General features: G+C 37.3%; 1 protein-coding gene across 4 annotated transcripts in view; it reads right to left on the reverse strand.

The window, feature by feature from the left end:
- LOC131243314 (uncharacterized) overlaps window positions 1-15,580 on the reverse strand; it is a 135,474-nt gene that overhangs the window by 19,479 nt on the left and 100,415 nt on the right. For 3 of the 4 annotated variants that reach the window (XM_058242565.1, XM_058242562.1, XM_058242561.1), the window contains 7 exons: window positions 11,755-11,824; window positions 8,791-8,940; window positions 5,029-5,094; window positions 4,743-4,887; window positions 4,528-4,592; window positions 4,350-4,415; window positions 3,946-4,039 (listed from right to left, as the gene is read on the reverse strand). In XM_058242565.1, coding sequence (XP_058098548.1) covers window positions 3,946-4,039; window positions 4,350-4,415; window positions 4,528-4,592; window positions 4,743-4,887; window positions 5,029-5,094; window positions 8,791-8,940; window positions 11,755-11,824 — 656 coding nt within the window. The remainder of the gene's footprint in view (window positions 1-3,945; window positions 4,040-4,349; window positions 4,416-4,527; window positions 4,593-4,742; window positions 4,888-5,028; window positions 5,095-8,790; window positions 8,941-11,754; window positions 11,825-15,580) is intronic. The other variant, XM_058242564.1, reaches the window with a different exon arrangement.

Below are 15,580 nucleotides of genomic sequence, written 5' to 3' on the forward strand. Positions count from 1 at the left end.
CATTAGAGGTAAAAGAAACATATATGAACTGATCCACAAACATTCATATGATATTGCTGATAGAAGATAGTCATACTGAAAACAGGGATAACAAATGTCTCAAATATATGTAAAAACGGATAAGAGGGTGTAAAGGTAAATGCTTTAACAATGTCAAGCATTACTAAGAATTGATTTCACTCCCATATTTGCAATAATTAGACAAATAAAAACCAACAAGGTCAATGGAACACTACACGTTGATTCATAATTCAATTAGATCAGATTTTAACATTCAGTGGTATGTGAGCATATGGCAAAATCTCGCGTCTTACATTTCTTCTGTCCTTTTGAAAAGTCCTCTAAAGAGCTTCAAGTTCCCACACGGCATTAGGTTCAAATACCTTGGACATGCTGAACAGCAGTCCCAACAGAACAGCATGCAAGAGTCACCATAACCACTTTGATGGTTTGATAGAAAGTTAGCAGTTAAGTCAAGCCTTTGCTTCACAAGTCATAAAGGTGGCAGGATGATATTTAGCCATCAACTTATTCATATCCTTCACTAGGATACACTTTTAGTTTCTCTGTATTCTTTCATATCCCACATGTCATTCACAAAGGGAGTCACAACTATCAAGTTCTTTGATGAGTAAATTAGGTAGAAGGTTTCGTGTGATTGCCAATGATGAGAGTGACAAACATCTGAAAAACCTCAATGGATGCAAGTCGATTATTAGTCGTCCTCATACAATGTTATTGGAGGTCATACGGCCAAGCAACAGATATGACAAGGGGCATATCTGACTGTATCAGATGATTTCTTTTCTAGGTGAAAAAATCAGGAAAAGGAAAAATGACAAACACAAAAATTTATCCTTTGTTTATGTTTCAATATGTATTCAATGTTATATCGGAATGGGACCATCCTTGGTAAGAATGTTGTCTATTGGCTTAACCTGCTGAAAATGGTCTGTTAGTCTTTGACTCTAAATTTGATGTTAAAGCATTTGGGTATTAGAAGTTCTTTCATTGGTTATCTATTCTTACTGCAATGGTGATTTTCTTTTTCTTTTTTTCTTCATATTTTAAGGTTTTTAACTGGTGATCAAGAGAATTACCATAGATTATCCAAAATTAAAATATCTGTGATTGCAAATGTAATGGATGCAAAATGTTCAATGTAATGAACAGCATAACTTTGCAAGTAACTATGAGAATGTTTTTCCCTTTTTTTAAAAAAAAAAACTTTTCCTTGGTATGTTTTTTCCCAAATTAACCAACAGCCACAAAGTGTATAACATACACTATCTTTACTCGGTAAAAATTACAAGTATACAGTGGACTAGGGCCCATTACATTGAAAAACAGGAAAGGAAGAACAAAAAAAGGGGGGAAATGTGATGGTTTTACCCCTTTGTCTGATTTTTGCAAAAAAGGTCCACTCCGCTTCGAATTTTCAAATCAATCTGAAAATCTTGTGATTTGATGCCTAGAATAGACCTAAACCTAATAAAAAAATGTGCTTCTATGCTTTCACTACAGTGATAAAAGGAGAAAAAAAAAAGGAGGAATTTTGTTTTCTTTTTTAAAATCAATGGGCCTTCATAGCACTTTTGGCCATGAGCTGATGCACCTTGGCCATATCAGGCCAGAAATGGGGGCTGGTACACGTGTCAGCCCACTGGATAAACTGTTTCGACCCTGTTTCCCATATCTAATGGACAGACACAGTCCTAACACGAAATATACCATTTTTTAAATCTTTCTCCTGGAAGAATGATATTATTCTAGGTTATTACAATTTTACTAAAAGTTATGGTGACTAGTGTTCGAAATATTGGTATCGCGTTACGTACCACATCTTTGGGATACATATATGTATCGGTTATCGCACGGGATATATCATTTGCATCGGATAATTTATGGCACTTTTTGAGAAACATTGAGAAAATGGTTGAATTTTTCAATGAAACTTAAGGGATTGTTAAAAAATACCTTAATACACACTTTTAAATCATAACATCTCAAAAAAGAATTGCACATAATATGTTTCCTTTGTATAGGGTCCTATTTTTGGGAATCATTGAGAAAATGGTTGAATTTTTCAATGAAACTTCAGGGATTGTTAAAAAATACCTTAATATACACTTTTAAATCATAATATCTCAAAAAAGAAATGCACATAATAGGTTTCCTTTGTATAGGGTCCTAAGCTATGCACTGTCTGACTGAACTAATGCAACTATATTCAAACTGAATGCATAACATTTCGAGTGCATGCCATTATCATTTCATCAAACACTCCTAAATACTTCAAAATTAATCTCAATTGGCAATTGGTTGAAGAAATTTTGAAAAAAAAAATATTTTAATAGTTTTTTTATTAATTTTTAATTAAGAAATGATTTTTATTTTCCAAAAATTGACAAGGACTTAACAAATCAGTAGATCTGCCCTCACGCATGCTTGAATTCATGTTTAGAGTGCAGCATTGCAAGCAATTTGGGAGAAATTAAGGAAATTTCAAAATTTTCCAAAATTTCCCCAAATCGAACCACCTAGACATAAATTTTGAAATCAGAGTGTAAGTTATGATCGTTTCATTAGATACTCCTAAATACTTCGAAATAGTCTCAATTGATAGCTGGTTTGAAGGGAAATTTTGAAAAAAAGAAAAGAAAAAGAAAAAGAGGAGAACATGAACCAATGGATATTGAACTCGAAGCTCCCAAGTCCATGATTTTTCATGCAAAACATGAGGAACCAATGGATTTGTAACCATTTGACACTAATTTAATGTAATTTCCACAAAAAAAGGGACCGAAAATTGAAAATGCTCATCGAATCGAACATGCGGGAAATATCAGCACTACCTGTGCATTTCATATCACATAGATGGGATACAAGATATATTGTGGGATATATTGGCCGATATCTAAAACCTTGATGGTAACAAGCGTTCTACTACTAATTAATCAATTATTCTTAGGACAAACTAATTTTGTATTACTTATTAATATTAAAAATATAAAATAGTAATTTTAACTGAGGGCTTTTATATTTTGGTATTATTAAAATCACTAGAATCACAAGTTTGACTCATTAGAACGTGTAATCATCAATGAAGCACATCAATTGTATGCTCAAAGCCTCTTTCGTTGTGTCCAGGTAGATTCATCAGTACCTCCATGACTACCATCATGATGGGAACATATCACAACTTAAAGAATTTCAATACCTATTGACGCCATTGCAACCAGCCGTTCTAAACTAGTAAATTTCTTATTGTTTGGAGATGAATATTCAGTGTGAAAGAGCAATTACCATCATTCCAAAAGAACAATTCTTCTTCTTAAGGAAAAAAAAAGGATTGGAAAAATGTTACCAGAATATGAAAAACCAATAATTAAACAAATGAGTGGAACACCACCTTTGAAGATTTTATCGTTTTACTTTTAATTAATAGAAGTGACAAGTAGCTAGTTCTTCATTAGACATAATGCCAGTGAAGGATATTTAGCAAATCCACTAAGAACTTAAACTAGGAAAACAGCTTCCAACATCATTAACAGAAAGGATCTTCTTCATTTTGAATATGACCACAAATGATGGATTTTGGTCACTAGTGACCAGAAAAGAGGAAATGTGAAAATGGAGAAGTGTTAGAGGACATTGTGAAAGAGGGACTGAAACAACATAAAATGTCACACTTCAGGGTACCACAAAATCACCAGTATACAAGTGAAATTACCATGAAATTGTTACTCTTTTGATAGCCTGTACAACATTACATTACATATTAAGAAACTGACGAGAAATAAAAACATTGATAACTATAACGAGTACGTCGGCAATTTCAGATCATACAAGAATTCAAATTAAATAGAAACATTAATGCAAGTTAAATAAACATGAGTATAAAGATACATAAGAATGTTTCTTCATCAGAGATCTGAGGAATACCAAGAGCTATAGCGATGTTGATTAAAGCTGTCCTCCATATATCCAGGTATTGCTCAAAAAATATGTAAAAAACTGAATATGGAAAGATATCAATCTGCAACAAAAGTAACATCAGTTGTGTATCAGAAAATATTTTATTAAATTATTGGTTTGCACATCTTCCAGATTACTGGTTATTTAGGACATTATTGGTAGAGGTTGAGCATTCTAATGTTCTCCACTCATTTTGCCAAATTAATCCAAGGTTTTTAAGAAAATGCCAAAAAATTGCTTCGTTATAATAGTCACATTTCACCAGAAGTAGTTGGCATGTTTCGTAAAAGTTGAAGGAAATAGTTCATAGATAATGGGAGGTTTCCTTAATTTTAGGATGGCGTTTAGGAAATAGTAGCATTACCATTTACCTTTAAAGAATGAGAAACCTTAGAACTGAACTCTCGTGCAGCTCGCATTGAATTTACATAGTCGCTCTGTAACAAAGCCCAGGAAGATCAAATAAAGATGAGACAATTTAAAATAATATGGATGAGCAAGCAACTTAAATAACATCTTAGCTTCAATTGACTTATGATGTCACTGTACTTGTTTATTAAGAGGTGTGTGGTAGGTACGAAACTCCGAAGCTTGAATGACACCACTCTCATAACCTAATAAACAGATAAAACAAATCAAGACGATATTTAATGGAGCTACCTGAAGTTTAATACTTTAGAGTGCTTAACTACTTGCTGAAGTGTCAAGCTATCCATATGCATCACATTATTTCAGGTAGAAGCACAAAAAAAGAGATTACAGACCATTTAGATCCACACTGCTAGTGTAAGCTCCATGACCACCCTTAGCACAATCAGCTGAGGGCAATGCATTGAGAAACCATGGGAGCTTCTCCTGGAACTGTGCTGTGGATGGACGACCACTATGCAAATCTGAATTACGGAAGCACTGAAATCACCCAATAATGTAAGTAACTTGGGAACCCTCTGTCTCAGAGTAATGCAAAATGAACAAGAGGAGAAGCTGCACTACATTTAGGTAGCAAATGAACAGAAGTAATCCTCAAATCTTAAGAGCATGGCATATTACCGTGGTACAGTCCTTGCATACGACAGATACCCCACACGAGCTTTCACCACTTGGGCAGCAAGGAGGCTGAAGACAAATATATCAACTTCAGTAAATATGATCCAGAACAATTTACAATATTTCAATCATATCAAGCTTCAACAGCTCTCTAGGCTTACATAAGACTCACCTGAGTTTGGCTTGCTCAGAAAAGAATCAATATGTAACTGGAATGGTCATAGGTCAATTGACATGATCTGAACTCGGTCCCTATCCCAAATCAGGTTTCATTTTTCTCAATAAGCTATACTAACAGTTTTTCCATTTTTTTTTCTATTTTCTTTATATATTTTGCATAGTACTACATGTTCCACATGTATTTCTTCTTTTTTTTTTTCTCTCTTTTATTAACTTCCTACTTCATATATTTGATTCTACTTCACAACTTTGCTAAATATTGAATTTGACCGACAAAAGAAATTCACGACTTCCCTTCATTGAGTTTTATCTCACCAGAGTCATGTTTATCTGCTCAAACGTGTGACATCCAACTCATGAATATCAAAATTGATCATGCAGATCCCACTTGAAGTGATTACGGCAAAATAAATGTTTAATTGCCAAATCGTAGCCAGTAGTATCTTGGATATGAATGTCTTGTAGAGATCCCAGCGATTGTAATTTGTAATCTTCACTACAATGCCAAGTAGACAATGGATGACATTCTCACTCTTGTCACTTCTCAATCACTATGTGGTTTCACTTATTGCACCCCAGGAGCATCACCTGGATAGGCCAAGAGATGCTGGAAGAGCATTTCTTAAGAGAACTCAAATGTCCATTCTAATTCAGATGGAGAACATTTTGCTGCTGTATAAGTATTGAGACTGTATTAGTATATCTGCGAGAATCTCTATATGTTGATCAGCTTTTTAGGGAAGTCTGGCAATATCGAACTAGTTGAGCAGCTCTTAAGTAGCGTTTTCAATAAAACCCAAAACAACATGGGGTGCTATCTATTCAGTGTCATATCATTATCATAACCTTGCCCATGCTCCCAAATATTTGGGCTCAACTTTATGAACCTTTAGACACCAATCACTCCTCTATAAGGTCCTATCCTCAGTAAGTGAATGAGCTGCCTATCCTTCCATCCTCATCTCTACAAGAGTCATCCTTTGTTGATATTGACTTCTAACTGCCAGCACCACCACATAAAGCACAGAACGAACATATGCCTTATACAAATTTTCCCTTAAGTATAGCATGCTATCTATACATAAAGGGAAAAATCTACCATTTCGGTGATTGCAACTCTTATTTCTGGATAACTATGAGAGGGTAGGACACCTGAACAAAGGAACTTGAGATGTCTTTATGCATGCATGTACGTATAACAGTTTCATGCAACTAGAAGATTTCAATTTACAAAACCAAAACATCAAGACATTGGGCCACCCTACTTAGAGAAAAGACACCTGTCCAAACATTGACCACTTCTGCTGAAATTTCCAACTCATTTTCACAGATACAAAATTAACCAGGAAAAACAAAGAAAGCTACTTGAGAATGTTTATGACAGATCCTTCCATTCTTTAAACAGGAAAAATAGAGGACATGGTTGCCAATTTGATACAAATTACTAACTTGACCATTATTGGGAAAACTACCTTCCTTATGATATATATATATATATATATATATATATATAGAGAGAGAGAGAGAGAGAGAGAGAGAGAGGAATGCTCACTTGCGCACCAATTCTCGTGAGAACTTTTTCAAAAATAATCTCCCGTGACATAAGTGCAAAATTTGAACTGTCCATGTGATGTAGCACCCTATGAAACCCCCAGGGCCCAACTTTCACCCTGATCCAAAACTTCGGTGGGCCATGGCAAAAGAGAGTCAAATCAAGGGAGAAAGTTGTTTCCATTTGCCATGGCCCATAAAATTTTTGGATCATGGTGAAAGTTGGGCCTTAGGGGTTTAATGAAGTGCTGCATCACATGAACGGTTCAGATTTTGCGCTTATATCACGGGAGATTTCTGAAAAAGTCACGAGTTCTCATGAGAAGTGGTGCATAGGTGAGCATTCCTCTCTCTCTCTCTCTCTCTCTCTCTCTCTCTCTCTCTCTATATATATATATAGAGAGAGAGAGAGAGATAGCCAAATAGACATTTGTGCACCGCGCCGTAAATTGGAATTTATGGTCCAGAAGTTAAACCAGTTTAGGTGGGCCCCACCACGATTTGTATATGAATTTCACTCTGTACATCAGATGTGTTAGCCCACTTAGACATAGGGCCCAAAAATCAGCCCTATCTGAGATTCAGGTAGGCCCAACAAGTGAACATAGTGTTAGGGGTACACCCACCCTCATGACATTTTCGTCTCGTGTGGCCCACTTGAATCACAGATACGGCTGATTTTTTAACCCTGTGCCTAAATTTTCGTGTAATATGAAATGATTGGTGTGGTTTTAAAAGTACTTGACGGTGGGGGCACCCGGTTGCAGAAGTCTTTCCATAAAATTTACATGGAGTGAATTTGCACTTTTGCAGTGACACACTCACCATTGTAAAATCATTTACGGTGGTGTTAATACTCTGTGGGGCCTATTGTGATGTATTTGTTTTATCCACGCAGTCCAAAAGTTTCTCCAGCTCATTGTTGGGTATGAGCCCAAAATTGAGTATATCCAAAGCATAAGTGGACCACACCATAGGAAACAGTAAGAACTGAATGCCTACTGTTAAAAACTTCTTGAGGGGATTTGTAACAATCACCCTCCAAATCTCGAAATCGAAACTCCCAATCCATGATTTTCCATGCAAAATATGAACAATTATGGATTTGTAACAATTTGACACTAATTTAATATGATTTACAGAAAATAAAATGGTCGAAATTCGAAAATGCTCACCAGATCGAACATGTGGGATATATCGCACTACTTGTGTGTTTCATATCGCACTGGAGGGATACAAGATATATCGTAGGATATATCGGCCAATGTCGTCGATATTTAAAACACTGGTGGTGAGCGCCTCACTAGAAATCTATCTCTAGGCTTTATGTAGATGGTGGTCCCACCATAATGTATTTTTAAAATCCACTTCAACTATCAATTGAGTGACCAAATTTTAGGCCTAGGGACGAAAAATCAGCCCCATCCATGATTCAGGTGGTCCATGCGACTGGAAAGTGTACAAGAGAATAATCACCGTCCAAATTGTTTCCCTTAGCTTGGAGCTTGGCCCACCTGAATCACGAATAGGCCTGATTTTTGGGGCCCATGCCTAAATTTTAGTATGGCATCTAATGGATGAATTGGATTTCACATAAACATCACGGTGGGCCCTGTAAAAATTCAATGGTAGGCTCTCCTCTCCTATTGTTTCCCTTGGTGTGGCCCACATGAATCACGAATCTGACTATTTTATGAGCCCTATGGGTAACTTTCCATCACAGAACTAATGGTCAGAGTTGATTTTATGAATGTATCACGTTAAGGCTCACCCATAGCCCACCCCTCCTAAGCAAGCCCATCTTCGTCCGCATGATGGTCTCCTACAGTACAGTGAGCAGGAGACCACTACTCTATATATATATATATATATATATATATATATATATATATATATATGTTTCTTCATTTTCATAGATGAAATTAACTAAAACAGGATTTATTTTTTTTTAAGATGGACATTTCAATTTTGGTGCAAGATAAGTCTAGTAGTGTAGGTGTAAGATGCGAGAGATTAATGATAAAGTTTCTTGACCTGATCATCAGGGGGGCAATAACTCCCATTTGTAAACTTGCGGCAGCAACTAAAAGCTTCTGGAGATATCCATACAAGAAAATCATCAAGCCATGAAGCAGCTGGCTTAGCGATGTAGCTTGAATCTGGCAGTAAGGATGCTCTTGATATCTGTAAAAGAAACAATGGTAAATAAAGAATAAACATTAAGTTACCAGAAGTGTCCATGTAACAGTAGATAGATAAATCTATGTTGACTGTTAGTACTGTTCATATTTTACTATTACAACTGCTACAGTCATATACTATGTTAACCAAGTTGTGTCTGGGTAAGAGGTATGGCAAGGATCAGGTTTGGCAGATCCACAAAATCCAAATTCTTAGGATGCAGGTCCAACAAGGATTGGACATTGCTACAGGTATAATCATGTTAAAATATCTCACAATATCACACGTTGAATTTGTTGCCTACTTGGCACGATTTGCAACAAATTCTAGATAAGTGATAACTCTATAATTCAAGGTCCCAGTCAATTTGGATTTCGGATCTTTCAAAGGATGATACTTTAACTGAGGACTCAAGCATCTGACTCAGACAGTACAGTTTTTTCAAGGCTCTAGTATCATAGTGTATATAGTATATACCCTTTAGTTGTTTAAGGTGTCTATATTAGTTACGGAGTAATGCAGTCCTAATACATCTCACATGATTGCACACTGAACTCAAAACATTGGAAAAAGCAGCTATGCATAATAGGTTTCCATTGTGTGGAGGGCCAAACTATGGATTGTTGACTATTGGACAAAACTGAGGCAATTATATACAAAATGAGTTCATAGTATTCAAATCTCATTGAATACAAGTAATAAAACACAAATAATACATCCAAAAATGAAAATGAAGCAAGAATCATCCATGAAAATTGAAAATTCTTGGCTCAAATCCATGTCAATGCATGAAAATCATGAATAGATATAGGTTTACAATTATTTTCTACCTAATTTGTACTAAAGATAAGAATTTTAACACATTTAATCTAACTTCTCTCACCAATTAGATTCTGGCCCGTTTCCACTATCAGTTCGCAACTCTCCACCAAAATCATGTTTTGACGCAAAACAGTTCATGTCAAGCTGTTAATCACCCCAATGTATAATTTTTCCCAAAAGATTTAAAGAAAAAATATTTTAATTTTTACTATTTTTTTCTGAATTTGCATTTCATAGGATTTTCAGAACGTATTGTGGATACTGCATGTATGATGCATCGATGATACAGTGGATTATAAAGGGTCCCTGTGCGATATATTGATATCGATAATATCATGACATATCACAGGATGCATGAGATACTGCGATACTGGAAATTTTGTCAATTCCCCCATACATCTTATAACGGCAGGCTACGATAATGATAGTATCAGCCGATACCATGCTACATAGACACTCTGGGTGTGTGATTTTATGTATTTCCTGCTCTCTCAGGACACCGTTTCTTTTTGTTTAGGTCTCACTTTAAAAAATAAGATGAGAGAGGGAGCCCTTAATCTCTCCTCACCTTCTCTCATACCTTTCTCTTCTCCTCTTCTTCTTTTTTTTTATTCTTTACACACAAAGCATAGACATATCCAAATTCAGGACCATGTTGTTTTCAATGAAACTCTTTTGTTTCAATTCTTTTCTAGTTAAGACAGCATGAGGTGGACTTGAGCTTTGGCCCCAGCTTTTCTCTGGTGCTGGCTCTTCATCCCAGATTTGTTTGCATACAGGAGTTTAGTGAGTGGTCCTCAGCACCTCAAACTGACTCTGAAAACTTCTCATCCTATAAATATTGCATTTTGGTTTACTGAGACAAGCAACTTTTGTTACGCGCAGTCATGCATTCGTCACTATGTCAAGGACACATTGACTCACCAGCCTCATTCTCATGCAAGGTTTTCAATAACGGTATTATGATATGGGCTGTAACGACCATTTTTTTAAACCGTATTGGCCCCATAATGGGCCATTGCAGGCCATTTTACCCGTTACAGTCCCATAACGCATAACGATTCCCACCATTAGCATTACGTAAACCATTTTTTAATACCTTGTTCTCATGGCCTCATTCATCCGAAGTCTTCCTGGTTTCAGAATAAGTTGGGAATGTATCAAGCTTCACTGCCCAACTTAAGGAGGAGTATTAAAGCAATAGATGGATGTGTCCCATTGCTATCACCGGTATTGTACTTATAGGACCTGTTTGTTATGCCCATTTCCTTGGTAATGTAAAGTAACTGTGTTATCATTATTGTTTTACCACTGCCAAAACAAACACATGAATGGCTGGTTAAATATATATGTATGCAACAAATAAGTGATTTATAATCATTACACTTTTTCATGTGATTACTGTAAAAATCTCCAACCAAACAGCAACATCAATTTATTTTGATGATGAGTTAACATTGAAGTAATGTAAAATTGCACGAGTGTACCGTGTATAAATCAAACAATGTAAAATTGTCATCATTGTGATCAAATGCAGCTTTTGTCAAGAGACAAGTAATTTGTAAATCTTTTTTCATTTCCTTAACATTACTGTGGTAATGGGCAAAACAAACAGGCTCTTATATTTGTTATAGTTATATTTGTCAGTTGTCAACATGTGTTTATCTAACGGGTGTTGTCATCATTGTAATTCATATCATTGTAAAATCTAGTAAAAGCTCTTTCATCTCATAACAGTATGTAATGAGATATTCAGTTTTTTCCAGTTACATGTGAAAGAAAATAATTTTGTGAATGACTTCAGTTGTAGGAATATAGATGATTCATCCCATTGGCCAATAAAGAAATTCTTTGCAACATTTTATCAAGGAATTTCTGGAATGATGATAAATAATGTTTAAAATAATATCCTCAACTGCAATTTAAGAAGGAAAAAAATTGAATGCTATAGTTACATAGCAAGGCATGTTCTTTACAGTCAACTAAGTACAGTACCTCATTTAAAAGAGAGTTGGAATCACACTGGCTGATGGAGCATAACCGGTTTGTATCGTTTGATTCCAAGCTGCCAAAAGAGGGAAAATGTAAGAAAAAAAAATTAACACCACTAAAATTTAATTGAATTCTTGTTATTGTTTTTCAGATTAACAAACAAACAATAAATAATGAATACTTCTTTAAAGTGATAAACAGAAGTTGTAACTCAAAAAAATTAAAGTACGTAAGATATCAATGGTTAATAACTAAGGGCCTGTTTGGATTCACGTTTTGGGTGTATTGTATTGTATTCCGGTACAGTTCACGTATACGTTGGGCGATATTCAGAATATATCCATCAGAAACGTACCACTAACCAATGTTTGGATGGGACGTATTATCCTAGCATGTATACAATTTTATGTCAGATCAATGTTTGGAAACGACGTATAAGGGCCTGGGACACCAGTCTGCACTGATTGTGAGTTGATGGCCATAGGGCAGCCATGGTCGTCGTACTACACAATCAGTGTGGCGATACAGATGCCGAACTGAGTTATATGGTCTTGATTTTGTGGGTTTCTTTCACCACAAAATTCAGGTCGGAATTGCGGGCTTTGTCAGGACTCGGATTGCCTGCGACAGGAAGCTAGGTGTGAGCCATCGTGATGTTCGTGGAATCAACTCCATTCATCAGTTATCCCAGATCATGTTACGACATGGGATGTAAGACTCTACCCATCAGATTGGATCATAGCAATGCCGGTTGCCATGGCCGACAACGGCGAACTTCTACCCATCATCCTCTTCCATTGCCGTTGACCGCCATTAATGGCCGAACACACATCTGGTTCCCGGTGTTGCTGGTGACTAATTACCACAACGAAAAACTCCATTAGAAATGGCCAGTAGCAGTGCACGCCCCTTGTTTGCCCATCCACACCTTCCAGCACCGCCGAAAGCCATTAATAGCTGCCGCACCTAGAGAAACCCATCTGTGATTTCCAGCAGCAATGGCCTTGCCGTCTTTGGAGAAGAAGGCAGAGTCAGGGCCATCTCTGTTAGCGGCTGTCCAAAGAAGCAACGACATTGGCGGTATAGCTAATGGTTGGATTGTCGTGTAGCAGTGCAGCCAGATCAGCATCAGTGACTGCTGGCGACTATCCTCCGGGTTCCGATTTTTTATTTTTTATTTTTTTTTATAAAGACGGAGGCGGCTTTGATATGGTGTATTTTCGACTTCAATCCCTCTTCAATACGATCGAGCGAAGAGATGAACCAGACACTGCATAGCCGTCAGCGGGTAGTATCCAATCGATGACAAAAAGTGGTTCCCAGGGCGTATTCGCGCGCGTGGAATGCGTCGCCCAGCCATTCGAAAATAAACAAAGGACATGTCCCATCAAGGGTCTTAATATGATACTATACACTCCCAAACGTGAATCCAAACACGCCCTAAGAGAAACATTTTAAAGGCCGGTAAACGAAAACAGATCTCCGTACATGATTATGACATGTAAGAACTCCCTATATGTTTTACGTTCAGCGCACTGCCCACTATTAACACCATTCAAAAATACCAAATATTCATAGAGGTTATATACAATTAGTCTGCTCGATTTGGTTGTGCAATAGGAAGGAGTTTGAAATTCAGGCAGTGATATGAGCTGTAAATATATGCATGAAGATATTCAGGAGGAAAAGCAGGTCCGCCGGTTTAACTGAAAGTGATAGAAATTCAAGGCCCATTTGGATGCAACACCCGCAAAAGAGGGTTTCTTGTAAAGGATGTTTCCGACAATTTTGTTGGTTGACTCGCTGAAAACCATCGGATTGGTCAGCAAGTGGGCTTTCAGCATTTATTTCATCGAGCAGGCGATCAAACAACAGTTTGCGAAGTGTATCCAACACAAAAAACTAGGCTTCGACTTCAAATGGCATTTTGGCATCAACCCCTTTTGAGGGTGTGTCCAAACAAAGCCTTAAAAGTTGTTTAGCAACCACCAAAGTTGTGTTTTAGACAGGCCTGAGTAGACAAATTTGTTCTGGAAAATCCAGGCTGGACACAACTGTGCCTCAACATGGCTGTTTGTCGAACACCCTGGAATAGGGAATGATCAAGATTAAAAGCAAAATGTGTGGCTGCTGCATTTCATCTTAACCATCTCTTTGCAACCCAATAATTGAACGGTCACGATTACCAAATTAGACTTATATTTGGTGCATGGTGGAAAAGGATCCATGTAGCCAACCCCAATTAGTTGGGATAAGGATTAGATGATGATTATGTGGGGCATGGTTCATCACAGTTGGGGCCATTCACTTGACATTTTTCTATTGCATCCTCACAATATGGATCCCATTTTTTCCTCCCATTTGAAGATCACTCATGTGAATGAGATGCAATGTGTTGGCCCTTGCTCAACCAAGAGGCCTGAAATCAAGGTCTAAGATCGTTGAACCTTGATTCTTGAAGCCAATCCATCCACGGTGGGGCCCAATAGAGGAATGATCTAGAGCACTTAGGAAAGGGGGCCCATTTGTCCAATGCTGTCATAGCTCATCCACAAGCCATAAATGCAATGGGGGAGTAGGTGAAAGAGTAACAGAAGCTGAAAACCCAAGGATAGTGTCTTCGAGTGTAACATAATTCCCCCATCTCATACTCCACTAAGAAAATAATAGCACCCTACTTCTACATGAGGTCTGCACATGCATGGGCCCTGACCATCCACAGGTAACAAACTACTACCCATAAGATCTCTTGGCCAATAAGATCCCTTCAAAAGAAAATCCTTCTCCTTGATTTTGTATGTGGGGAGTTTTTTCTTTTTCTTTTTTGTTTTCATTCTCTCTTTTCTCAATAAAATTTCACTTATTCATTAAAAAATCCTTTTCCTTCACTCTTGAGGGATCACGGTTCTTCTTGTCACTTAATTGTCAATTTTTTACTGGTGCATGTTTCCATTTATTTATTTTTTTCGAACAGAAAGTTTATGCATTTTGTTTCAGTCAACATGCGCTAAAAAAATAAAATTTCAGAAAAAAAATGAAACAAAAAAATAGAAAATAGTGCAACACGTAATAAAAATATATGTAACAGGTGTTGACACAAAAAAGAAAATGATGCAGGACAATTAAACACTTGCTCTAAAAGCTCGAACTGTTAGAGTATGGCGAATTAATCATTTTATCTCATATCCCAGGCCCCGCATCACATGGGTTAGGACCTCGGCCGAACCCCCCTCGTGGGCCCCAAATCACATGGATACCGCCTCACACGAGCCACCCGCCTCACGCGGGCCGCCCACCCCAAGTGTGTTCCCGCATCCCACAGGCTACCCCACTCGAGCCCGGTGTGAAATGCACATTAATCACCCCCCAGTGAGGAGTCTCGAACACGAGACCTCCCCCATGGGCCCCAAATCACATGCGTCACCCACCCCGAGTGTGTCCCCGCATCCCACCAGCTACCCCACTCGAGCCCGGTGTGAAAATGCCCCTGCATTAGAAAAAATCCATCAAAATCATATCTAATATCCTAGGACAAGTCACAAAAACATAGCTAAACTTACATGGGAATCACATACAATCTAGTGATCCACTACCATAAAGTGATAAACCACACATCATCATCATGTAAGTTGCCGCACCATACAAATCTTGTTCTGCCATTCCACTCTATCTCAAAATGTCATAAAGTCGGGATTAATGAGAAGTTGTAGCCAAAGTTTTACACCAGCTGCCAACCTGATACAGCCCCTCTTTATAGAGATTGGGACCAACAATGAGAGTGTAGAACTACCACAGGCCTACTTGATAAATCATACATCAATGGGTTAAT

The sequence above is a fragment of the Magnolia sinica genome, chromosome 4 (assembly GCF_029962835.1).
Source record: "Magnolia sinica isolate HGM2019 chromosome 4, MsV1, whole genome shotgun sequence".
NCBI lineage: Eukaryota > Viridiplantae > Streptophyta > Magnoliopsida > Magnoliales > Magnoliaceae > Magnolia > Magnolia sinica.